This window comes from Hyperolius riggenbachi, chromosome 7, assembly GCF_040937935.1.
Source record: "Hyperolius riggenbachi isolate aHypRig1 chromosome 7, aHypRig1.pri, whole genome shotgun sequence".
In the NCBI taxonomy this organism is placed as follows: domain Eukaryota; kingdom Metazoa; phylum Chordata; class Amphibia; order Anura; family Hyperoliidae; genus Hyperolius; species Hyperolius riggenbachi.
In genome coordinates, this window is record NC_090652.1 from 9,351,820 (window position 1) to 9,378,978 (window position 27,159).

At 46.0% G+C, this 27,159-nt stretch overlaps 1 protein-coding gene across 2 annotated transcripts in view; it reads left to right on the forward strand.

Moving 5' to 3' along the window:
* Positions 1–3,269: 3,269 nt before the first annotated feature.
* Positions 3,270–27,159, forward strand: part of FLCN (folliculin) — a 40,367-nt gene continuing 16,477 nt past the window's right edge. Inside the window, exons 1-6 of one of the 2 annotated variants that reach the window (XM_068243557.1) lie at positions 3,270–3,443; positions 5,763–6,058; positions 9,854–10,000; positions 12,043–12,264; positions 15,716–15,876; positions 18,237–18,328. In XM_068243557.1, the coding sequence (XP_068099658.1) occupies positions 5,810–6,058; positions 9,854–10,000; positions 12,043–12,264; positions 15,716–15,876; positions 18,237–18,328 (871 nt within the window). In that variant the 5' untranslated portion in view covers positions 3,270–3,443; positions 5,763–5,809. The remainder of the gene's footprint in view (positions 3,444–5,762; positions 6,059–9,853; positions 10,001–12,042; positions 12,265–15,715; positions 15,877–18,236; positions 18,329–27,159) is intronic. The other variant, XM_068243556.1, reaches the window with a different exon arrangement.

Sequence of the window (27,159 nt, forward strand, 5' to 3'; positions counted from 1 at the left end):
CTCTATAAACCAGTATATAGGAGACAAATTATACTGTCCACCATTTAAAGTGGACCTGAACTCTTGCACAGGACAGAAGAAAAATAGAGAAATGCACCCTGTATGTATTTAGTGCCTGTTCTGACTTGTAAACGCAAAACTCTAGCGATTAGCGCTGGTGATTTTACAGCGATTAATGTGGTAAAATCACTGTACACGCTTGTGATTTTTAAGTGGTCGCGATTTGCGGTTTTTTAGCATTGTAATCTCGATCGCTCGTGAGAAAATGCTGCAGGTACCGTATTTTGCAATCACCACTAATCGCGATTGCAGCAGTGAGATCACTGCCATATAGTTACTATTGCGATAGCACTTTACAAAGCGGTAGTGCTCGCCAGCGATTCGGTGATTAGCAGGAAACGCCTGCTAATTGCCTGAGTGAGAATTGCCTGAGAGAGTTTAGTCTAATTCCCCCTCATTTGTGTCTAATCGCTAGTTGTAATTTCATCTCTCCCCTGTATTATCTGACTGCTGCTGCAGATAAGCTAATTGGAGAGCAGGAAGTAGACACACTGCAGATTTATTGCAGGATTTGAATCACCTGTAACAAATAAATGTTTTTCTTCAAAGGTTATTATGCTGTTGCTTATCTTTTAGAGCAGAGAGGAAATTCTGAGTTCAAGTCAACTTTAAGGGCTCGTTTCCACTATCGCGAATCCGCATGCGTCCAACGCATGCGGATTCGCACATGTAATGCAAGTGGATGGGCCTGTTTCCACTGTAGCGTTGTTGAGGTGCGTTTTTTTCAGCGGTAAAAAAACGCACAAAAGAGCCAACGAATTCGCCTGCGAGTGGAATGCATGCGAATCGCCGCTAATGTATTTAATAGGAAATTCGCATGCGGCTATGGTATGCGAATTTTCATGCGAATTCGCATAGGTACCAATGTAATTCAAACAGGCAGTGACATGGTTAAATTCGCATATACCCTCACCTATGCGAATTCGCGGCAAAAAACGCGCAAAAATTCGCACCCGCATGCTATTTCATGCAATTTCAACAGCGGTGGAATCCAGGCGATTCTGCACCGCAATAGTGGAAACGAGCCCTGAGAATCGTAGACACATCCAACTTTGATTGGCCAGACCATTTGTACCACTCCCATGTGGAATAAGGGCCAACAGATCTTTAAAGGACACACCTGAGCACCTTCAAAAAAAAAAAAATCCACTTACCTGGGGTTTCCTCCAGCCCCTGCCAGCCGTCCTGTGCCCTCACCGCAGCTCCGCTCCCCCCCCCCCCGTGGCCTGGGGTCCCCTCCGGTGCAAGATGCCCACTGTGCCTGCGCGAGCGGCTCTCAGAGTCGTGCTGACGTTATCCGGACTGTACTGTGCAGGCGGAGTAGTTCTGTGCCTGCGCAGTACAGTCTGGATGACGTCAGTGTGACTCAGTGAGCCGCATGGTGAAGTGCAAGCAGAAGCCGACTTGGCGGGGTTGGCATCTGCACCGGAAGGGACCGGGAGCCACTGGAGCTGCGGCGAGTACACAGGACAGCTGCAGGGGGCTGGAGGAAGCCCAGGTAAGTGGATTTTTTTTATTTTTTTTGTGCTCGGACCTTCCCTTGAATACCATGAACAGATGTGTAGGTGAGCTCTCATCCAGTTTTACCAATTCCATGTACTGTATTATGAGAGCTGACCCACACAATTATTATTATTAATTTATATAATGCCAGGCAGCATCTTCCAATCTGTTCATAGTACTGTATTCAAAACCTGTTGGCTCCCACCCATACTACATGGACATACCTCCCAACTTTCTGAGATGAGGAGGAACCTCCCCTGATCATGCCCCTGTCACACCCCTACCACACCCCTAGTCACGCATACCATAAAGATTTCATAAGAAAAATATGTTGTTTTATAATTCAAACCACACTGGTCATTTCTATCCTGGTTCATTTTCCTTCATATTAAAGAGAGTCTGTATTGTTAAAATCGCACAAAAGTAAACATACCAGTGCGTTAGGGGACATCTCCTATTACCCTCTGTCACAATTTCGCCGCACCTCGCCGCATTAAAAGTGGTTAAAAACTGTTTTAAAAAGTTTGTTTATAAACAAACAAAATGGCCACCAAAACAGGAAGTAGGTTGATGTACAGTATGTCCACACATAGAAAATACATTCATACACAAGCAGGCTGTATACACCCTTACTTTTGAATCTCAAGAGATCATTTGTGTGTTTCTTTCTCCCTGCAGTTCTCATGCACAGGCTGCTCTTTTTTCTCCTGCAAACAGCTTTGCCCTTGTCTGTAATTCTTCAGTATGTGAAAGCCCAGCCAGCTCAGAGGACGATTTATCCAGCTTGTAAAAGATAAGAGAGAAGAGAGAAGCTGCTCGAATCTAAATAATACACAGGCAGTGTGCATAGAGGGGCCTGGAAGGGGGAGTTCATAGCAGAACCACAACACTGAAGAACTTGGCAGCCTTCCAGACACAGGCTGACAAGTCTGACAAGGGAAAGATACATTGATTTATTACAGAGACTGTGATAGCAGAAAGTGCTGCAGTAAGCCAGAACACATTAGAATAGCTTTTGGAACTTGTAGGATGATAAAAAACAGGATGCAATTTTTGTTACGGAGTCTCTTTAACACCTTAAAATTAGTAATATATCAGTTTAAAGGATGGGAATAAAGTTTAGAGTCAAACACATTTTTTAGTAGAGAAATACATATATTTACATAGAAAGAGGGACAAAGTCCTGAAAGAGGGACAAATGAGGAGGAAAGAGGGACAGGGCTTCGAAAGAGGGACAGTTGGGAGCTATGCATGGAGGTGCTAAAATCGTCCAATCAAAATTGGATGTGTGTGTGCACCCTAATTAAGTCCAAAGGCTCAGCGGCAGTCTATTTCATGACTGGTATATTATTTCCAAAACTACTATAGCTGCTTTCTCCTGGTATAATTATCTCAGTAATTCAGGCAGATTATTCCCTTTCCTGAAATAATAATAATATAAATGTGAATTAGTTACAGAGGGTATGCCTCCCCCCGCTCAGGGAATGGTACGCTCCGCAGTGAGTGATAAACATAGCTGGATGGTGACACATCGCAGCGTCTGCGGGGGGGAGGGGTTGTCACGCGCTGCATCAGCTGACTCGTCCCGTGCTGCTGAAACCTAAGCTGCGGGTCATACCATTCTCTCCCAGAAGATGAGGGGAGCCGGGATCCGCGCTCTCGTGGGTTATGCCGCCTCCTCCCCCCTCCTGTTTGATCGGAAGGGAAGGGCCATGCCGGGGGATGGAAGCGGGACACGCAGCGGTACGCAGAGCGGTCACATTCCCCTCAGCGGAGCCCGTGTGACGTGTGGCTCCCCCCGCAGTCAGGGGACAGTGGTATCACCCGGTGTGAAGCCAGAATCTGTCATGTGATGTAAACATGGCGGACTGACAGCTGAGGTGAGTGTCTGGGGCGGATGAGGGGAGAGCAGGGGGAGGGTAATGGGGGTCATACCAGTATGAAATGGGGGGTATTGCTGGGTCTTGTAGTTCCACCCCCCTCCACACTGTATCCTGAGGAGGCTGAGAACAGAGCAGAGCTAAAACTAATACAGTCCAGATTACAGTGAGGTCATTTCACCCATTATAGCAACTCCCTATGTCCCTCCCCATAAAGGACAACTGAAGTGAGAGGTATATGGAGGCTGACATTTATTTCATTTTGAGCTATACCAGTTGCCTGGCAGTCCTGATATATTTGGCTGCAGTAGTGTCTGAATCACACCAGAAACCAGCCTGCAGCTAGTCTTGTCTGATCTGACATTAATGTCAGAAACACCTGATCTGCTGCATGCTTGTTCAGGGGCTATGGCTAATAGTATTAGAGGCAGAGGATTAGCAGGACAGCCAGGCAACTGGTATAATAAATATGGCAGCCTCCTTATCCCTCTAACTTCAGTTTTTCTTTAACGCCCTGTTAAAGATTACCTCAAAGGAAAAAAGTGCCCAATTTGGACACTTTCCGTACATCTGACCGGGTGCGTGTCCCTTGTGTGTACAGTGTCGCTAGGACCATCAAGGGTATGTCATATTGTCATGTATGGAAACAATGCCTTTTTGAATAACTTTAAGTACTGTTTGCAATAAACATGAAAGAAGAAATGGCCTTAAAGAGAACCCGAGGTGTGTTTAAAGAATGTTATCTGCATACAGAGGCTGGATCTGCCTATACAGCCCAGCCTCTGTTGCTATCTCAAACCCCACTAAGGTCCCCCTGCACTCTGCAATCCCTCATAAATCACAGCCGTGCTGTGAGGCTGTGTTTACATCTGTAGTGTCAGTCTCAGCTGCTCCCCCGCCTCCTGCATAGCTCCGGTCCCTGCCCCCGTCCCTTCCCTCCAATCAGCAGGGAGGGAAGGGATGCAGGCGGGGACTGGAGTTCTGCAGGAGGCGCAGAGAGCAGCAGACTGACACTATAGAGATAAACACAGCCAGCTCTGACAAGCTGTTTGTCAGCAGCACGGCTGTAATTTATGAGGGATTGCAGAGTGCAGGGGGACCTTAGGGGGGTTTGGGATAGCAACAGAGGGTGTGCTGTATTGGCAGATCCAGCCTCTGTATGCAGATAATATTCTTCAAACCCACCTCGGGTTCTCTTTAAGTTTAGTGCTGGATGAAATTTTCTTCTTGTGATGATATCAACGGACGTTGTTTAGTTAATACCATTAATAAATAACCGTACAAAGCTTACAACACGTTGTTTCTTCAGGCATGTTACAGGACTGGATCAGACCAGACCATGATCCAGTTCTGCATCGTGATTGAGGAAGAGCTTACATGCACGTACAGTGCCAAACATATTCATATCTAGGCTGTTACTTTTTTTTCCTGCTTGAAAGAATTAACCTTGAGGTTGGGTTCACATAGGGCATAGTGTGAGAAAAGTAGCATTTTTCAATTTCGATAGCGTTTTTGGTGTGTTTTGCGTTTGCGTTTTTTTTTTCTTTTTGCAAATGCGTTTTTCATTAGTTTTAATTTGTTTGCGGTTCGCATATGCGTTTTGTATGCGTTTTTTTTATATACATTTATGCAAATCACTAGGAAGAAACAGGAAGCGGAAACGCATCAGAGATCAGAAACGCATGCAAAACGTTATGGATATGCGTTACCATTGACTTTCATTATGTGTGTTTTGGCAGCCAGCCTGCATAATATGCAACACTACCAGCGTTTGAGAAACGCATACTGTAAAAACGAAGTGCAGCACAGCTTCCTCTACGTCCCATAGACTAACATTGCTGCATAAAACGCAGCGTTTTACGCTATGCTAGCGTTTCTGCTATGTGTGCACCCACTCAGGCATGCAAGTGACAGCTTCTCTCTTGTTGGACGCTTGCCTCATTATAGCGTAGTCCTCACCGACAAGGAATTACAGCCATAAAACTTTTTTCTAGCAGAGAAGAGCTTCTGTCTGCAGTGGATAGATAAAAAAGGTCAATAGTTCATGTATTTTAGCTCTGGGACACTTGAAAGAGTGTAATTGAGCAGATCCAATAAAATATTACATCTGCTTGGTAAATGTTTAAATTGAAAAAAATGGGAAATTCGATCAGATTTTATCAAGCGAAAACAAAGAAAAGCTTTCGATTTTTCGTGACAAACAATCAAAATGATGGTGAAAAACTCGATCTTTTAATTGTATGGTGTGTGGCCACCTTTAGTCCTCAAACTTTAGTTGTTTTTGTCTTTGGGTCAGTTTTATCTGTGATCTTATTCCAGCAGACGTGAGGATCTGAACGTGGACTGGGATAACCCCGGGAAGAAGAATGAACGCGATCGTTGGTCTGTGCCACTTCTGTGAGCTCCATGGGCCACGCACGCTTTTCTGCACGGAGGCGCTGCACTCCCCTCTCCCCCAAGGAGCAGGCTGTGGGGACAGCTTGGGTCAGGGGGAGCAGGTGGAGGAGGAAGAAGGGGGGATTCAGATGAGCAGCAGATTCAGACCGCACAGCCCTGCAGATGGAGTAAGCGCAGAATCCAACAGCCCGCGGCTGAGGAAGTCCGACATGTGTGAGGTGGGTAACAGTATATGACCCTTGTGCATCGACGTGCCCGTATCTACAACAAGGACAGCCTCTCTAGGCAACAGTAGACCTGAACTCTTGCATAGGACAGAAGGAAAACATAGATGCACCCTCATCTGTGACTAATTATAAGTTGTTGTTTGATCTCTCAACTATGTCAGCTCAGGAATCTTCTCTGCCGTGACAGAGCAGCTAATTTGTAAACACAGGATGTTAACAATATGTCTGCTTCCATGAAAGCAGGAAGTACACTGCGGATTTATTGTAGGATTGTATCAGATGTAACAAAAAAAATGTTTTTCTTTAAAGGATACCCAAAGTGACATGTGACATGAGGAGATAGACATGTGTATGTACAGTGCCTAGCACACAGATAACTAGGCTGTGTTCCTTGTTTTCTTTCTCTGTCTGAAAGAGTTAAATATCAGGTGGCTGACTAAGTCCTGACTCAGACAGGAAGTGACTACTGTGTGACCCTTACTGACAAGAAATTCCCCTTTTTATCTCCTTCTTGCTCTCAGAAGCCATTTTCTTCTAGGAAAGTGTTTTATAGTTGGAATTTCTTATCAGTGAGGGTCACACTGTAGTCACTTCCTGTCTGAGTCAGGACTGAGTCAGCCACTTACATACCTGATATTTAACTCTTTCAGACAGAGAAAGAAAAAAAGGAATACAGCCGAGTTATTTGTGTGCTTGGCACTGTACATACACAGGTCTGTCACATGTCACTTCAGGTATCCTTTAAAGGTTATTATGCTGTTGCTGTCCGTTTTTAAGGTGGCCATACACACTGATTTTCCCATTTGATTTCCTGCATAATTCATCACTCTGATTGAATGGGATGGAAATCAATTTGTTGAAATGTTTGATTCGACTGATTTTAACAAAAAATGGATCGAAAGTATCGAATGGACAGGACAAAAAATATCGGTCAATTGGTGGCGGGGCGGGAGCAGTGGATGATCAATTGGCCATTGCATCTAACAGTGCGCTGCTGGAGTTCAATCGATTTTCCTGCTGGAATCTATTTAAAATTGATGTGCTTCGTGAATCGATTCCATTCTAAAAAGAATCAAACGTTTTGGAACATTCTGTGGAAATCTACAACTGTACGGCCAGCTTATCCTCCCTGGCGGTAAGATTATTAGGCTCTGAAAGCAGTGCAATTTTTTTCACACCCTTTTAAACACTATAGCCCCATCTACATCATACAATTTTTTTTTTGGTGCGATTCAATTCATCAATTCGACTCAATCCGACATGTCCGATCGGGATTCGATTTGCCATTATTTTGCAATGGCAAATCGAATCAAATCCCGATTGGACATGTCGGATTGAATCGAAATGGATTGAATCGTTTCGCACAAAAATTGTATGGTGTAGGCGGGGCTTAAAAATCATACTGCTAAATAGATTCCGCTCTGAGTAGTGGATTTGCGGCCCGAGCCTGACTCATCTAATGTCCCCCCAGGTGTTGTCAGTGGAGCAAATACTTACCTGTCCGCCAGCGTGTATCCTCCGGGTCTCCCCTCCTGGGGAGTCTGTGGCATGTGAAAAACACTAGAGGGCCAGCATGTGTGCTGCTGAGCCTTGAGTGTTTGGCCACTAGTGTTATGCTGGGAATACACGTTTCGTTTTTGCCTTCGTTTTAGCCTTCGATTCATTCAGTAAACGAATCGAGTGTTGAAAACGTATGTGAAAATAGTCATAATCTCATTATAGTTTCGATTAATAGACCCCAAAAACGAACGACTAGTGATCGAACATGTTTGATATTATCTCTCTTTATCCATCTAATCGAGCCATTGGTAGGCTTGATGGCTGTTCAGATCGATTATATATTCGTTTATGCCGTCGATTCGTTAGTCCGTCCCTGTACTATTTTGCATAAATGTGGGTGTTTGTGGGCCGGCAATCCGATCCCGCTGGAGACCCTGCCAGCGCACCTGGCCTCTGTGTATATGCTATTCGCTCCTCCTAAAAGCCACCCCTATCGCTATCGAAAACGAAGGTATAAACGAAAGGAAAAAAGAGATTTTCGTTTCGTTTCTTTGCAGCCTTCGATCATTGGAAAAACGAAACCATCAGAACCGGAAAAAAAAACGAAACCGTGGGTGGTGATATTAACCGTACGATCGATTATTTCGGGATCGAAAAGGACAAAAGGCACAATCGAAACGAAGGTTTAAACGAAGGCAAAAACGAATCGTGTATTCCCAGCATAAGGGTCCGTTTCCACGCCGAATCTGCAGAGGTTCCCCGCAGGCAAATCGCGCAGGGAACCTCTGCCATAGGAAACAATGGCGCCGCTGGCCGAATCGCTTGCGTGCGTGAGTCTGCGAATCCCGTAGCCGTGCATGTGGAAATGGGCACTAGTGGAAAAGTGCCCTTAGTCACATGACACGGTCACCCCAGGGGAGAAAACGCAGGGAGAGAAGGCACGGGAGAAGGTACACTGGGGGACAGGTGAGAGTTAGCTCTGCAGCCAACACTCGTCAAGTCGTCCCCAAAACCAACGCCGCTACTTTTTTGCTTGCGACCTGCCGCCAATCTAGCAATATCTCCTGTCCGCTGCAATAGATTGATTCGATCGGGCATAGTTTGCGGCATCAATTTCTAGAATAGTCTATCACAATGATCGAATCTGCTGGATATTGTCGGGAAAAATTGATAAGTGTGGGGCTGGCTTTAGTGGCATATTTGTAAAGAAAGGGTGAGCGGATTGCAGATCATCACTTCTTTGAAGCCTGTTTGTGTTTGAAAAATCAGATTGTCTCATCAAAGGCGTCTGAGCTCCATCATTGAAAATCAAACCTCATAATTTTTTTGTATGGGGGGGGGGGGGGAGGGGGCGGGGGCGGGGAAGTATTCTCTTGCCTTTGGGGGTCTTCTCCCTATTCACCCCGTGTATAAGAGGGCCCCCATCTTGTTCCTCCTTGTACTGCAGATGACATCGCTCAGATTGGCTGCTGAGATGTCACGCCTCCCCGGCTACTACAATGCATGCTGGGGGATGTAGTCCTTCAATGTCAGTACATCTCCCAGCATGCATTGTGGCAGGGTGACATCACTGCAGCCAATTGTAACTGGTTTACCTGCAGCCCAGGAAGAAGGGCGATGCAGATACATGATGTTTATCTCATTACTTTGCTTTAGGTTCCCTTTAAAGGAGAACTGTAGTGAGAGGTATATGGAGGCTGCCATATTTATTTCCTTTTAACCAATACCAGTTGCCTGGCAGCCCTGCTGGACTATTTGGCTGAAGTAGTGGCTGAATCACACCAGAAACAAGCATGCAGCTAATCTACACAGAGGTGCCTGGCTCTTCTACTGACCACATATGCTATTGCTCCGTTGTTATTGCCTGATGAAGTGGGATCAAACCTGCGAAACGCGTTGCATATTTGGAGCTCATGAATAAAATCTATTGACTGTCTTTACTACAGTCGTTGTGTGTCTACTTGGAGGAGGTAAGTCCACCACTACCTCCTCTATTTACCAAGAATTTGGTGTTTAAGCTCATTTAGCTTCCTTTTGTCCTTTTGGCGCCTCTGTTCTCCTGCATAATAATGCAACTAATCTTGTCATATCTGTCAAAATTGTCAGAAAACCCTGATCTGCTGCATGCTTGTTCAGGGCCTATGGCTGAAAGTATTAGAGGCAGAGGATCAGCAGGATAGCCAGGTAACTGGTATAGCTTAAATGGAAATAAAATATGGCAGCCTCCATACACCTCTCTCCGCAGTTCTCCTTTAACAAATCCTGTTTTGTTTTTTCCTCATTTAGGGCTGCCGATCGCTGGCTGCCAGTCATCCTGGGTATATCAGCCATGACAAGGAAACATCCATCAAATATGTCAGCCACCAACACCCCAATCACCCGCAGCTGTTCAGCATCGTGCGTCAAGCCTGTGTGCGCAGTCTGAGCTGTGAGGTAATGGCGGGGGGGACACTGTGTCTATTCCAGCTTATACTGCAGGGAGAGGAAAGGGGCAAACACTGATTAAATTATGAATGAATATTGTACAGAAATAGTTATTTTCACTACAGTTCCTCATTAAACATTCATGTTAAATTACAGTGGATGTTCCTGATCAGTGCTGTGTCCAATGACCATTCACAGGGTTCTCCTTTAAAGTGAGCAGCATTTTTAGCCCTCTGGGCATCTAAACAGCACATTAACAATGCATGCTAACAATGTGGCTCAATACCAAAAAATCCATTATAGCTCTTTTTACAGTTAAATGTTTTAGAGGCTTTTATTGTTCTACTTCCATGGCCTACCAACCTCAGAAAGAGGAGGAAGATAAAGACTGCTGTAATTAGGAGTAGCAATGATCAAGCAAAAACTTTCATCAGTGGGGAGGGGGGGGGGGGGGTGCTAGAGAGAGAGAGAGAGAGAGACAGGACACAGTGCCTCAAACAGTTTAGAGACGTCACACTTGATTACCTGCACACCTTCCCAGGATAAATAAGGGCAGACAGAAGGGAGAGGGGAAACGGCTCTTTCAGCTATAAGAAACCAGGACAAACTGTAGAAAAAAAACTGCTTGGAGGTCTTTAGAGGACCTAAAATGAAGATATGGATTTTTCCTTCTCATATAATACCAGTTGCCTGGCTCTCCTGCTGATCCTCTGACTAATACTTTTAGCCGCAGCCCCTCAACAAGCATGCAGATCAGGTGCTCTGACTGAAGTCAGACTGGATTAGCTGCATGCTTGTTTCAGATGTGTGATTCAGCCACTACTGCAGCCAAAGAGATCAGCAGGGCTGCCAGGCAACTGGTATTGTTTAACAGGAAACATTCCTATCCCTCTCAGTTTAGGTTCCCTTTAAAGGAATACTATCGATACCCAAGTGTTCTAAAATGACAGTGTACAAATAATGTCTAAGTAGCTGTGTAAACATTTTCCTACTTTTCATGTTTAATATCAGAGGCAAAAGCTGTAATTTATTGAGGGTAGGATTTAGCTATATTGGGACAAATCAATTGCAGAAGGGGTGTCTGCTTCAATGCACAGCCAGAGTTGCATATCAGACTACAGAAAGCAAATATCAAACATATCAAACTCTGAAAGCAAAAACAGTATGAAAAGCTGTGGCAATTAGTTACATTTCCTCTGCTCTCTTCAGACAGGTCAGTCAGACACACAGGACACAGGAGCTGCAGCTGTTGGGAGCTCTCTTCTCTGTCACACACAGAGTTAAGGCTCATACACACGGGGTACGGCCGTCGCCGCAACCACGTGGCACGCGCGTGTTGCGGCGACGGTTCGCCCGTGTGTATGACGCGCGCGCCCCGGACCGTCGCCCGTCGGAGCTGTCGCCAGGCGATTGACATGTTCAATCGCGGCTACAGCCGTCGCCGCAACCTCGCCGGAACTGTCGCTAGCCCCGCATGTGTATGCGGGCTAGCGACAGCTACCCACACACAGTACACGGAGCATCCGGCGGGGGGGAGGAACCTCGGCGACAGCTTCCGCCGCATCGCTAATCCCTCTGCTGCCGTGTGTATGCAGAGGGACTTGGCGACGAGCTGTCGCCGAACTGTCTCCGAACTGTCGCGCACACGCTCCCGTGTGCAGCGACAGCTACAATTGTCCCCCCGTGAGTACTTAGCTTAACACATAGTTATCTGATCAAGTGTGAGGGGAATTTCCCCTCTCCTCATGGCTCAGTCAGCCGTCAGTTTTGGTGTCAGTAAACTTTCAATGTATTTTGCTAACAGTAAACAAAGAAGTTGCTACTAAAATGTATACACCAGTACTTAGCAGCACTTCCCAAACAATTCCTGTGTCAATTGAAAAAAATATGTGAATCGATAGTATTCCTTTAATGCATTTTAGTCAAATCCAGTCTGTTGTCCTCCAGGTCTAAATAACGGGGTATGCCCTCTTGCAGCCTCCATGTCTCTGTAGCTCTGTGCCCTTTTGCTGCCACCATATTTCTGTAACGCTGTGCTCTCTTGCTGCCAGGTCTGTCCCGGTCGGGAAGGTCCCATCTTCTTTGGCGATGAGCAGCACGGTTTCGTGTTCAGCCACACATTCTTCATCAAGGACAGCCTTGCCCGAGGCTTCCAGCGCTGGTACAGCATCATTGTCATCATGATGGACAGGATCTACCTGATCAACTCCTGGCCGTTCCTGCTGGCCAAGATCCGGGGCGTGATAGACGAGCTGCAGGGGAAGGCACTGAAGGTGAGTATAGATTTAGCGGGAGAATACTGGGCTTTATTCCTGTATTTGTCATCACAGCGACCATGTGATGTGTGTGTACACATATGTATGTCATGTGATGTGTGTGTACATGTATGTTTGTATCGTATATATACTCGAATATAAACCGCCCCCCAACTTTAACCTCAGAAATCAGGAAAAGTGATTGACTCGCATATAAGCCCTGCCCAGTATAAATATTGTGATGTGCTCCCAGCATGAGGTGCCCCCCTCTCCATAACCAAATGTGCACCCAGTAGGCATATACACTCGGATGCGAAAGTTTGGGCAACCTTGTTAATTGTCATGATTTTCCTGTATAAATCATTGGTTGTTACCATAAAAAATGTCAGTTAAATATATCATATAGGAGACACACACAGTGATATTTGAGAAGTGAAATGAAGTTTATTGGATTTACAGAAAGTGAGCAATAATTGTTTAAACAAAATTAGGCAGGTGCATACATTTGGGCACTGTTGTCATTTTATTGATTCCAAAACCTTTAGAACTAATTATTGGAACTCAAATTGGCTTGGTAAGCTCAGTGACCCCTGACCTACATACACAGGTGAATCCAATTACGAGAAAGAGTATATAAGGGGGTCAATTGTAAGTTTCCCTCCTCTGTTAATTTTCTCTTAAGAGTAGAAACATGGGGGTCTCAAAACAACTCTCAAATGACCTGAAGACAAAGATTGTTCACCATCATGGTTTAGGGGAAGGATACAGAAAGATGTCTCAGAGATTTCAGCTTTCTGTTTCCACAGTTAGGAACATACTGAGGAAATGGAAGACCACAGGCTCAGTTCAAGTTAAGGCTTGAAGTGGTCGACCAAGAAAGATCTCGGATAGACAGAAGCGAAGAATGGTGAGAACAGTCAGTCAACCCACAGACCAGCACCAAAGACCTACAATATCATCTTGCTGCAGATGGAGTCACTGTGCATCATTCAACCATTCGGTGCACTTTACACAAGGAGATGCTGTATGCGAGAGTGATGCAGAGGAAGCCTTTTCTCTGCCGACAGCACAAACAAAGGTATGCTAAAGCACATTTGGACAAGCCAGGTTCATTTTGGAATAAGGTGCTGTGGACTGATGAAACTAAAATGTAGTTATTTGGGCATAACAAGGGGCGTTATGCATGGAGGAAAAACAACACAGCATTCCAATAAAAACACCTGCTACCTACAGTAAAATATGGTGGTGGTTCCATCATGCTGTGGGGCTGTGTGGCCAGTGCAGGGACTGGGAATCTTGTCAAAGTTGAGGGAAGCATGGATTCCACTCAGTATCAGCAGATTCTGGAGACCAATGTCCAGTAATCAGTGACAAAGCTGAAGCTGCGCCGGGGCTGGATCTTTCAACAAGACAATGACCCTAAACACTGCTCAAAATCCACTAAGGCATTCATGCAGAGGAACAACTACAATGTTCTGGAATGGCCATCTCAGTCCCCAGACCTGAATATAATTGAAAATCTGTGGTGTGAGTTAATGTTGAGCTGTCCATGCTCGGAAGCCATCAAACCTGAATGAACTGCAGATGTTTTGTAAAGAGGAATGGTCCAAAATACCTTCAATCAGAATCCAGATTCTCATTGGAACCTACAGGAAGCGTTTAGAGGCTGTAATTTCTGCAAAAGGAGGATCTACTAAATATTGATTTCATTTCTATTTTGTGGTGCCCAAATTTATGCACCTGTCCCGCTTTCCCTGCCTGGTGGTGGCCAGAATGTGTTATGGATCCGGGCCTCCGGTGCTGCCAGTGACGTGTCTGGAGTGACCGAGCCCACGCTGAATCACCAGCGCAATGATCAGGGATTCCCTCTTCCGTCCTGCACTTGCTGTCTAAAGACACCACTATATGGCGTCATCAATATGAAACACAGCATGTGCAGGACGGAAGAGGGAATCCCCGATTGTTGCGCTGGTGAAAGCACGGACTCTGTCACTCCAGGCACGTCACTGCCAGCAGCGGATGCCCGAATCCATAACAGATTCTGGCCACCGCCGTGCAGGAAAAGCGGGACACGCGAGTGGCTGAAAGTGGAGGAGCACCTGTCCCTCTTTGTTGGCATCCGGTCCTGTCCTCCGATCCTGCCTTCCACTAATACCAGACACCCCGCTCTGCCCCACATTCTGCTGCAGGCACTCTCCTGCCATCCAGGACGCCAGGATCGCAGCCTGCATCACTGCTGAAAGCAGAGGGGCTCCTGTCTCACATAAAAATGGCCACTCAAAAGTAGGTGACGGACTTTTGAGCATGTTTTTTGTGCTCAAAAATTCGGCTTATATGCGAGTATATACGGTGTGTGTGTGTGTGTGTGTGTGTGTGTACAGTGTGTGTGTGTGTGTGTGTGTGTGTGTGTGTGTACCTACGCGTATGTATGAAATGCCAGACACAAATAAGTGGACAGAAGTTTCTCCGACCCTACTGGTGCCCACCAATGTTTTTTGTGCTCAAAAATTCGGCGTGTGTGTGTGTGTGTGTGTGTGTGTGTGTGTGTGTGTGTGTGTGTGTGTGTGTGTGTGTGTGTGTGTGTGTGTGTGTGTGTGTGTGTGTGTGTGTGTGTGTGTGTGTGTGTGTGTGTGTGTGTGTGTGTGTGTGTGTGTGTGTGTGTGCGCGCGCGTATGTATGAAATGCCAGACACAAATAGGTGGACAGAAGCTTCTCCGACCCTACTGGTGCCCACCACTGCTGCTCTTCCTCTTCGTGGCCACATGTGGGGGTATGGTACATGTTCGTACAGTAGCACAAAGCCTCTCGTACATGCATGAGTTAAAAGCCATCCCCGTGTGGCTGCGTGCTACTATGCAGTGTGGCCACGCTCGTGCAATCGCGGCCACGAAAAAACATGTTTGACAAGCCCTTGGCAAACGTGTTCAGAGGCTCCCAGCACTGGATCAGCGGGGCCGAGGAGGACGGGGAAAGCCTCTAAAGTGAAAAAGAAAAAGGAACACAGCCTAGTAATTTGTATGCCTGGTACTGTACCTACACATCTATCTGTAAGCATGGTGCTTAGGGGTAATATTTCACAGCGAGCTGCTACTCTTGTTACCAACTTCATACTAGCGTTGTTTGCCAGTCCCTGTGGATCACTGGGGAATTGGGAATAGCGACAACCCATCCCTGTTATAGTTATATGGGGTGGTGGTAGGGGATTGACCATGACCTCCCTAATTATCCCCTTTATTGACACAAGTGACACAGGGTTCATAGTGTGTAGGGACACACCTTCCTGTGTATTTACAGTTTTAGAACCAAGTGTTTTATTTTAGATATTGTCAATAGTTCTAGCCTTTATACCATTGTACTGTAGGGCCTGTCCGTTCGGACACAGTGTTGCATGATAAACTTCCCTGTACATTACCTGGATTGTGTGTCAGATTCGCCTTTACGCAGCAGTAACTTGGCTTCTCTCTTCCAGGTGTTTGAAGCAGAGCAGTATGGCTGCCCGCAGCGCACAATCAGGCTGAACACTGCCTTCACCCCGTACATGCACCAGAGGAACGGCAACGCAGCCCGCTCCCTCACCTCCCTCACCAATGATGACAACCTGTGGGCGTGTCTGCACACTTCATTTGCATGGTAGGATGGCTTCCCAGTATTATCAGCGATCGGTGACTGTCCAGCCGCCAAACTATTTAGCCACGCCCCAGCCTGACACCCGCCAATCTAGGGAGCCAAGCCCCACCTTACAGCTACCAATCTAGGGAGCCACACCCCACCTAACAGCTGCCAAACTAGGGAGCCACGCATGGAGTTTGTATGTTCTCCCTGCATTTGTGTACATTTCCTCCGGGCACTTGGTAGGACACTAGATTATGGGTATGGTAGGATTAGATTGTGAGCCCCTCTGAGGACAGTCAGTGACATGACTATGTACTCTGTAATGTGCTGCAGGAGATGTCAGTGCTATATAAATACATAATAATAATATGGTAGGACATTACACTAGGACTATGGTAGGATTAGATTGTGTGCTCCTCTGAGGACAGTCAGTGACATGACTATGTACTTTTTATAGTGCTGCAGGAGATGTCAGTGCTATATAAATACATAATAATAATATGGTAGGACATTAGACTATGACTATGGTAGGATTAGATTGTGATCTCCTCTGAGGACAGTCAGTGACATGACTATGTACTCTGTAATGTGCTGCAGGAGATGTCAGTGCTATATAAATACATAATAATAATATGGTAGTACATTAGACTATAGCTATGGCAGGATTAGATTGTGAGCTCCTCTGAGGACAGTCAGTGACATGACTATGTACTCTGTAATGTGCTGCAGGAGATGTCAGTGCTATATAAATACATAATAATAATATGGTAGGACATTACACTAGGACTATGGTAGGATTAGATTGTGAGCTTCTCTGAGGACAGTCAGTGACATGACTATGTACTCTGTAATGTGCTGCAGGAGATGTCAGTGCTATATAAATACATAATAATAATATGGTAGGACATTAGGCTATGACTATGGTAGGAGTAGATTGTGAGCTCCTCTGAGGACAGTCAGTTACATGACTATGTACTCTGTAATGTGCTGCAGAAGATGTCAGTGCTATATAAATACATAATAATAATAATATGGTAGGATATTACAATATGACTATGGTAGGATTAGCGTGTGAGCTCCTCTGAGGACAGTCAGTGACATGGCTATGTACCCTGTAAAGTGCTGCAGATGGCAGTGCTATAAATACATAATAATAATAATAATAATAATATGGTAGGACATTACACTGACTATGGTAGGATTCGATTGTGACCTCCTCTGAGGACAGTCAGTGACATGACTATGTACTCTGTACAGTGCTGCAAGATTTGTTACTGCCATATACAGTAAGTCCATAAATATTTGGACAGAGACAAGTTTTTTTTTTTCTTATTATTTTGGTTGTGTTTAGTGTTTACTGTCGGATTGAGGGGAAATGTAATATGAAAAAGAAATTAATGTTTCTGCTGGTTTCCATCTTTACTGTTTCTCTGTGATGCCAAAAGGGACATTACTTCTGCCACCCTCAAACCCAGCATAGTGTTAATTTCTCCTCCCTACTGTCACAGCTTGCTGTCACTCCCACAGCAAACATCACCTAGAGATAACAGTCTGACAACACTGTGTAAACTCTTGAAAAGGAGGAGGGATGATTTCTTGTCATAGTGTCCTTATCTTATCTGACATAGGAAACGTTCTCTTATTTGCATGCTGAGATAAGCTTGTTATTGTAGCTAAGGAAAAACTTACCACAATCTCCCTGGCACTGCACAGTTCCTGTAATTAGGCAAAGGCGCCCAGACCAGGTAAAAATAAAAACAAATTGGGGGACATACAGAATATTAGAAAAAAAACGGGGGTTTATGTATATTTTCGGGGGCATTATTTTTTTGGCAGTTTTTTTTATTTCTGGATGCAGCAGCCCCCTTCAAAGTGCACCAGAGAGGGTACACTAGACTTAATTTATACTTACCGGGGCTTCCTCCAGCCTCACGAGGAAACCCCTGATTCTCTCATCATCCTCCTCAGGCCCCTCCGTTCTGACACTACCACTGCCGATAATCCGGTCAGTCGCCACCAGTTGAGGTCTTCTGCACATGCGTGGCTTGGTCGCGCACCCATCCCCTGGAGTGTTCTGCACCTGGGCAATCGCACTGCGCAGGCACAGAATGCACCAGGGGACAGGAGAGCGACGAGGGGTGCGTGCGAGGCCAAGCCGCACATGCGCAGAAGGCCGCGACTGCCTGAATTTCCAGGAGTCATAGCGGCCTAACGGAGGGGCCGAGGAGGACGGCAAGGGACTCGGTGCTGCTCATGGGGCTGGAGGAAACCCCGGGGTAAGTATAAATACGCCAGTGAATCATCTCCGGTTCACTATAACACACTATTGGGGCATCATAGCTGTCGGTGTAGCACTGAGCCTCCTTGTTGTTTTGCAGGTTGCTGAAGGCCTGCGGGTGCCGCCTGACTGAGAAGCTTCTGGAAGGAGCCCCCACGGAGGACACGCTGGTGCAGATGGAGAAGCAGGCTGGTATGTGTGACGCTCTCAGGTCCAGAGATGTCACTGCTGGGGTAACAGACTGTGGGGGAGAGGCGGAGGCCACTTTTTAAAAAACAAAACAAAAGCATGTCGATTTTGCGCTTTCAAGCTGTGCGCAGATCCTTAAACTAAAATTGCCAAAATAACCAAGAAAACCTTTGGAGACCGCTCTTCGAATGTAAGTGGCAGATGAAACGGTTGCCACAGGCTATGAAGTCCGCGCAGCAAGACGAGAAGTTGCACGAGGTGGAGAGGAGACATTGTTGGATGAGTTTTTAGTACGGTCTATTGCTGTGGCAATGATGACAGAGGAGAATAGGTCTTATCTCCTATCCCAAAACAAGCAATCCCAGCTCCGGTCTTAAAGGACAACTGTAGAGGGAAGAATATGTAGGCTGCCATATTTATTTTCTTTTAAAGAGTAACTGTCGGGCATAAAATCAAAAATCAATTCTTTATTTTTATCTGGTAAACAAGTAATAAGGATGCTAATCAGGCAATCCAAAAGTTACACATCACTATTACTTTTCTTGTTGATAAATGATCATTCCCCAGTTTCCATGACTCTTATTTGGTACACAAAAGAGAAGTTGCAGGGCGTGCTGGGTTGTCCTTTTTTGCTTCTATACTTCCCCTCAGACTTAAAGCGGATCCGAGATGAAAAACTAAATATAACAAGTGACTTGTCTATATATCTTATCTAAAGTTTAGATAGTTTACACAGCAAATCTATCTTCAAACAGCTTCAACAGTATATTAATATTTTTTCCTGTGATACAATGGGAGCAGACATGTTTTCTGCTTGTCACTATTACACAATTACACACACAGGCAAGCTCATCTGTATCTAGGCATGCTAATCTGCATATTCTGTGAAAACTCCACTCTTATCTCCTCCATTACACAGGCAACTGATCTGTATCTCCACTGCAGCTCTCAGATTGTGAAAACGCTGCCTCTGAAATCTATAGCTAGTAACACCTTTTTCACCTGCCCAGACTGAAATCCCACAATCCTTTGCAAGTGCCAAGGCACTCTGGAGAAGCTGTGGGTGTGGTTTGTTTAGTTTATAGGAAATTAGGGTATTAAAACAAAACAAAACAAGTATTTGGCTTGAGGAATGCCCTATAAACTATATGTAAGGAAAACAATTATGCAAGGAGTAAAAGTTCATCTCGGATCCACTTTAACTAATGCAGCCTGATTGGCTGAAGCCTCTTTCCCTCCCGTTTTCCCCTCCCACATCTCTGTTCCTCTCTGATTGGCCAAAATTTCTCAGGCTGAAACAATGCGCTTTCTATAGTGAAGGGCGGGCAAATCTGGCAGAGGAGAGTAAGGGAGGAAATTACATCACGTCTGGCTTCAAAATAGCCACAGTAAATATGGAAACTGTCTAGAATTGGATTCTCTACTTTTTCCCTTATAAAATTCACAGGAATCATAACGGGGACAGTGAAATACATTTGTTATGTAAGTAGAGAAAATATTTATCTACTTATATATTTGTTTTTTTTCCTGAGATAGTATATCTGACAGCTCCTCTTTAACGCAGATGCGTTTAATGCATTTTGCGTGCGTTTTAAATTTACATTTATGCAAATCACTAGGATGACGACAGGAAATATTTCAGAAATTATTTTTTTTTAAAGGTATAAAAAACACAATCCATTGTGTTTCCATTGACTTTAACCTATTTTGGTTTCTGGACGTAGAAACTACGTCCAGAAACCATGTGCGCTACCGTGCGCCCCCGCTGCCGATCGCGCGCGTGCACGCGCACTCCCGGCCGCGGATTCGGTAGTCAGGGAATCAATATATCGGGCTATGAAGCCCGATCACTGATTCCTCTCCCCCGCTGAAAAAGCGACAGCTTCTCTCGGAAGCTGCGCCTTTTCTGGCCGTTCCCTTCCTGATGCGCCACTCTAAGCGTGTGTTACGCTTAGAGTGACGTCATGTAAACAAACTCATGGCCGCCATCTTGTGGCCAAAAAGTAAAACTACACCTGAAAATGAAAATAAATTAAAATCAACACACATTTACATTATAAATCTATTGTTTACCCCCCACCCTCCCAAAACTACCCAAATAAAATGTTTACTATAAATAAAAAAAAACCATTACAATAAAAAAAAAAAAAACATGTAAATATTTACCTAAGGGTCTAAACGTAAATGTAAAGATGAAATATTTCTATATTTTTTTTATTTTAAACTTGTTAATAGTGATAGATGCAAAATGGAAAAAATGCACCTTTATTTCCAAATAAAATATTGTCGCCATACATTGTGATAGGGACATAATTTTAACGGTGTAATAACCGGGACATATGGGCATATACAATACGTGAGTTTTAATTATGGAGAAGGGGCGTAACTAGAAATCACTGGGCCCCCCTGCGAATATTTGGATGGCCCCCCCCCCCCCCCATAGGTGCCAAATAATCGTAATGGGGCAGCGTTTCACTGTAAATTAATTGTAAAGTGGGCAGCATTTTACCAGACAATCGTAATGTGGGCCAGAAAATCGTAATGTGGGCAGAGTTCACCAGAAAATCGTAATGTGGGCCTTTAGAAAATCATAATGTGGGCAGAGTTCACCAGAAAATCGTAATGTGGGCACCAGTCACCAGAAAATTGTAACGTGGACAGCATTCACCAGACAATCGTAATGTGGGCAGCGTTCACCAGAAAATCATAATGTGGGCAGAGTTCACCAGAAAATCATAATGTGGGCAGAGTTCACCAGAAAATCGTAATGTGGGCACCAGTCACCAGAAAATCGTAACGTGAGCAGCAGTCACCAGAAAATTGTAACGTGGACAGCATTCACCAGACAATTGTAATGTGGGCAGCGTTCACCAGAATATCATAATGTGGGACAGAAAATCGTAATGTGGGCAGAGTTCACCAGAAAATCGCAATGTGGGCAGCAGTCACCAGAAAATCGCAATGTGGGCAGCAGTCACCAGAAAATCGCCATGTGGGCAGCAGTCACCAGAAAATCGCCATGTGGGCAGCAGTCACCAGAAAATCGCCATGTGGGCAGCAGTCACCAGAAAATCGCCATGTGAGCAGCAGTCACCAGAAAATCGCAATGTGGGCATCAGTCACCAGAATATCGTAATGTGGGCAGCAGTCACCAGAATATCGTAATGTGGGCAGCAGTCACCAGAAAATCGCCATGTGGGCAGCAGTCACCAGAAAATCGCAATGTGGGCATCAGTCACCAGAAAATCCTAATGTGGGCAGCAGTCACCAGAATATCGTAATGTGGGCAGCAGTCACCAGAAAATCCTAATGTGGGCAGCAGTCAGTCACCAGAATATCATAATGTGGGCAGCACACACCAGAAAATCCTAATGCAGCGCTGGGTCCCTGGTTCGAATCCCAGCCAGGGCACTATCTGCAAAGAGTTTGTATGTTCTCTCCGTGTCTGCGTGGGTTTCCTCCGGGCACTCCGGTTTCCTCCCACATTCCAAAAACATACAAATAAGTTAATTGGCTCCCCCTAAAAAAAAAAATTGGCCCTAGACTACAGTACTTACACTGCATAATATAGATATATGGCAATGGTAGGGATTAGATTGTGAGCTCCTTTGAGGGACAGTTAGTGACAAGATATATATATATATACACTGTACAGCGCTGCGTAATATGTCGGCGCTATAGAAATACTAATTAATAATAATACTAATTAATAATAATAATAATGTGGGCAGCAGTCACCAGAAAATCCTTATGTGGGCAGCAGTCACCAGAAAATCGCAATGTGGGCAGCAGTCACCAGAAAATCGCAATGTGGGCAACAGTCACCAGAAAATCGCAATGTGGGCAGCAGTCACCAGAAAATTCTAATGTGGGCAGCATACACCAGAAAATCGTAATGTGGGCAGCAGACACCTGAAAATCGTAATGTGGGCAGCAGACACCTGAAAATCGTAATGTGGGCAGCAGACACCTGAAAATCGTAATGTGGGCAGCAGACACCTGAAAATCGTAATGTGGGCAGCAGACACCTGAAAATCGTAATGTGGGCAGCAGGCACCTGAAAATCGCAATGTGGGCAGCAGACACCTGAAAATCGTAATGTGGGCAGCAGACACCAGAAAATCGCAATGTGGGCAGCAGTGACCAGAAAATCGTAATGTGGGCAGCAGACACCAGAAAATCCTAATGTGGGCAGCAGTCACCAGAAAATCGCAATGTGGGCAGCAGTGACCAGAAAATCGTAATGTGGGCAGCAGACACCAGAAAATCGCAATGTGGGCAGCAGACACCAGAAAATCGCAATGTGGGCAGCAGACACCAGAAAATCGCAATGTGGGCAGCAGACACCAGAAAATCGCAATGTGGGCAGCAGACACCTGAAAATCGCAATGTGGGCAGCAGACACCTGAAAATCGTAATGTGGGCAGCAGACACCTGAAAATCACAATGTGGGCAGCAGACACCTGAAAATCGTAATGTGGGCAGCAGACACCTGAAAATCGCAATGTGGGCAGCAGACACCTGAAAATCGCAATGTGGGCAGCAGACACCTGAAAATCGTAATGTGGGCAGCAGACACCTGAAAATCGTAATGTGGGCAGCAGACACCTGAAAATCGTAATGTGGGCAGCAGACACCAGAAAATCGCAATGTGGGCAGCAGTGACCAGAAAATCGTAATGTGGGCAGCAGACACCAGAAAATCCTAATGTGGGCAGCAGTCACCAGAAAATCGCAATGTGGGCAGCAGTGACCAGAAAATCGTAATGTGGGCAGCAGACACCAGAAAATCGCAATGTGGGCAGCAGACACCTGAAAATCGCAATGTGGGCAGCAGACACCTGAAAATCGTAATGTGGGCAGCAGACACCTGAAAATCACAATGTGGGCAGCAGACACCTGAAAATCGCAATGTGGGCAGCAGACACCTGAAAATCGCAATGTGGGCAGCAGACACCTGAAAATCGTAATGTGGGCAGCAGACACCTGAAAATCGTAATGTGGGCAGCAGACACCTGAAAATCGTAATGTGGGCAGCAGTGACCAGAAAATCGTAATGTGGGCAGCAGGCACCAGAAAATCGTAATGTGGGCAGCAGACACCTGAAAATCGCAATGTGGGCAGCAGACACCAGAAAATCGTAATGTGGGCAGCAGACACCAGAAAATCGTAATGTGGGCAGCAGACACCAGAAAATCGTAATGTGGGCAGCAGGCACCAGAAAATCGCAATGTGGGCAGCAGACACCAGAAAATCGTAATGTGGGCAGCAGACACCAGAAAATCGTAATGTGGGCAGCAGACACCAGAAAATCGCAATGTGGGCAGCAGACACCAGAAAATCGTAATGTGGGCAGCAGTGACCAGAAAATCGCAATGTGGGCAGCAGTCACCAGAAAATCGTAATGTGGGCAGCAGACACCAGAAAATCGTAATGTGGGCAGCAGTGACCAGAAAATCGCAATGTGGGCAGCAGACACCTGAAAATCGCAATGTGGGCAGCAGACACCTGAAAATCGCAATGTGGGCAGCAGACACCAGAAAATCGTAATGTGGGCAGCAGACACCTGAAAATCCCCCTGCAGAATTTCAGAGCGCCCCCCCCCCCCCCCCCCCCCTAAGAGCCACTTTACTGTAAATGCATTTTAACAGGAAGAATAAGAAAAAAATGGAAAAATTCATTATTTCTCAGTTTTCAGCCATTATAGTTTTAAAATAATACATGCCTCCATAACAGGGGCGTAGCAATAGGCCCTGCAGCGCCTGCGCCCGCGGGGGGGGCCCGGCCCCCCCCCTGGGGCCCGCTCGTGGCCCGGTTTTTGGGGGCTGGAGGGGTGGCAGCATGAGGGGAAAGCCTTGCCCACAGTCGGCGGGGAGAGGGGAAGTTCCCCCCTCTCACTCACCTCGGGGCTCTCCCCTCTGCGCCCCCCTCCAGCTAGTTACCGTCTGTGGGCAGCGGGCCGGGCAGCAGCGGCGGCGGGATACATACCTTCTTCCTTGCGTTCCATCGCCGCCTTCTCGCTCTAGCGGCTGACGTCACTTCCGCTTCCGGAAGTGACGTCAGCCGCTAGAGCGAGAAGGCGGCGATGGAACGCAAGGAAGAAGGTATGTATCCCGCCGCCGCTGCCCGCTGCCCACACACATTCACTAGCTGGAGGGGGGCGCAGAGGGGAGAGCCCCGAGGTGAGGGAGACAGGGGAACTTCCCCTCTCCCCGCCGACTGTGGGCAAGGCTTTCCCCTCATGCTGCCACCCCTCCAGCCCCCAAAAAACGGCCCCGAGCGGGCCCCAGGGGGGGGGCCGGGCCCCCCCCCGCGGGCGCAGGCGCTGCAGGGCCTATTGCTACGCCCCTGTTATGGAGGCATGTATTATTTTAAAACTATAATGGCTGAAAACTGAGAAATAATGAATTTTTCCATTTTTTTCTTATTCTTCCTGTTAAAATGCATTTACAGTAAAGTGGCTCTTAGCAAAATGTACCCCCCAAAGAAAGCCTAATTGGTGGCGGAAAAAAACAAGATATAGATCAGTTCATTGTGATAAGTAGTGATAAAGTTATAGGCTAATGAATGGGAGGTGAACATTTCTCTCGTGAAAACCACGGAACCTGAATGGGTTAATTATGTGCATTTTGGCAGCTATCCTGCATAATATGCAACAAAACCAGCATTTGCAAAACGCATACTGTAAACCGCAGGTCTCCGCGTCTTTTTCTGCATCCCATTGACTAACATTGCTGCATAAAACGCAGCGTTTTACGCAATGCTAGCGTTTCTGCTATGTGTGCACCCGGCCTGAGGAATGTCCTAATTGGGTTTCCCCTGTGAACGGACTTGAGAGACCACCTCTTACCCTCCCAGCTACACATGTCACCTCCGACCATGCAAAGATGCAGAGGAAAGCAGTTATCAGGGTCAGCGTTACCATAGCTGCAACCTGGACCATTGCCTTGCGGTCCTATTCTCGCTAGAACTGGCTCTAGCTGTGTGCCCACCATATACAGTCCCACTTCTCACTTACGCCTCACTCCACTAGCAGCTTCATTCTCCTGGCTGCACAGAAACGTCACTGCGGGAGATGGAGATGTGCGGATGAGGCAGCCGCCTGGATAGGGAGAAGACTGGCTACAGCAAGATGTAAAGTTCTGACCCAAACTGAAGAACTTAGGATTAAAGTGTACCAGAGACGTTCAATGGTTAAAGTGAACCTCCAAACTAGAAATCTACTCAGCAGCACTGAAAAGGCTTGGTGTTTCTTTAAAAGTTTCACAGCATCAGAACTTTGTTTTTCATACACAAGCCTCATTTTTAGCGGCACGGAAGCTAAGCTCCGCCCCAACAAAGAAAACAGCCCGGGCATTTTTTCCCTGATGCTGGGGAAAGCATGATGGGATTTCTGATGTTGTTGTTCTCGTTACCTTAGGGCTCATTCACTCTATGTGCTGCGCTGTCAGTTTTGATGCAACGCACATAGTGTACGATCTACATGGCAACAGGAAAGTCCATAGACTTTCATATTACCATTCACACTACAGGTGTGCGTTCCCATGCGTTACGATGTAATGCTTCTGGGGACACAAAATCGCACGACGCACGCGTTTATCGACGGGTACAGGCTGCCGGCGTCTGCGCTCTAGCGCTCCCCGACGTGCATTCTGTGCGTTGACCATGCGATGGCAACGCAAGCACAAAATCGTGTTTGTGCTTGCGTTGTGTAGTGTGAATGAGCCCTAACAACTGGGAGGGGTGATCTGGACAGTTGTAACTGTGTCTCCTGCTCCCTGTCACCTCCTTTTCAACCAAAAAGATGGCTGCCATCATGAAATCACAAACATTTGCTTGTTCTTTTAAAACTGGGTGGGTAAGAGATTATATTACCCATCTATCTTAACATAACTAATGTAATTTAATGACAGTATGTTTGTTTAGGCTGACTTTCCTTTTTCAAATTTGACACTTCCCAGGGCTTCTTCGAGCCCCATAAACACAGCTTAGTCCCTCGCCGTCCTCCCGCGATCTGCCGTTCAGCCGCGATCAGCCCCGGTAACTGGCTCACAAAACACCCAAACAAGGAAGGATCCCAATATATACCGCATTACACCAATATGGAGTATAAATAGATAAGCTTTATTGATATACAATGCTACAAAATCTAAAAACAGTTAAAACCATATCTTGCTCTGCCTGTTGTATTACTTCTGCTGCATCATTTGGGGGTGAGGGAGCTATGGGATATAGTATGGAATTATCCTTTGATTACTGTACTTATTACACCCTAGCATGATATGGTTTTGTTTTTAGATTTTGTAACATTGTATATCAATAAAGCTTATCTATTTATACTCCATATTGGTGTGGTGCGGTATATTGGGATCCTTCCTTGTTTGGGTGTTTTGTATGCATAGTTATGGATTCATTCTGCACACACCTGCTTTGATGTAAACTAAAAACGTAAGTCCAGGAGCACCAATCACTACCTGCATTGATGTAGATTCATTGTTATGATAAGCTGTTACTTTTTCATGAGATGGTGCTTGCCCATTTGTGGTCCGGTAACTGGCTCAGTCGGGTCCAGTCTGGGTCTTCTGTGCATGCCCGGACCTCCCACACATGCGCAGAAGACCCAGACTGGACGCAACTGAGCTAGAGCAGATGCAAAACGTCCACAGTAAGCGCATCCGCTAGGTAGATGTGTTTCGTCTATTTTGCTTCCTCTTGCAGCAATCGTCTCTGTCCGCTCCGATCACGTGTTCTGCATCGATCACGCCCGCCTGTACACATCGCCACTCACATGTCCCGCCGCCGCTCGGCCTCTCAGTACACAGCCTGGTAGGTGCT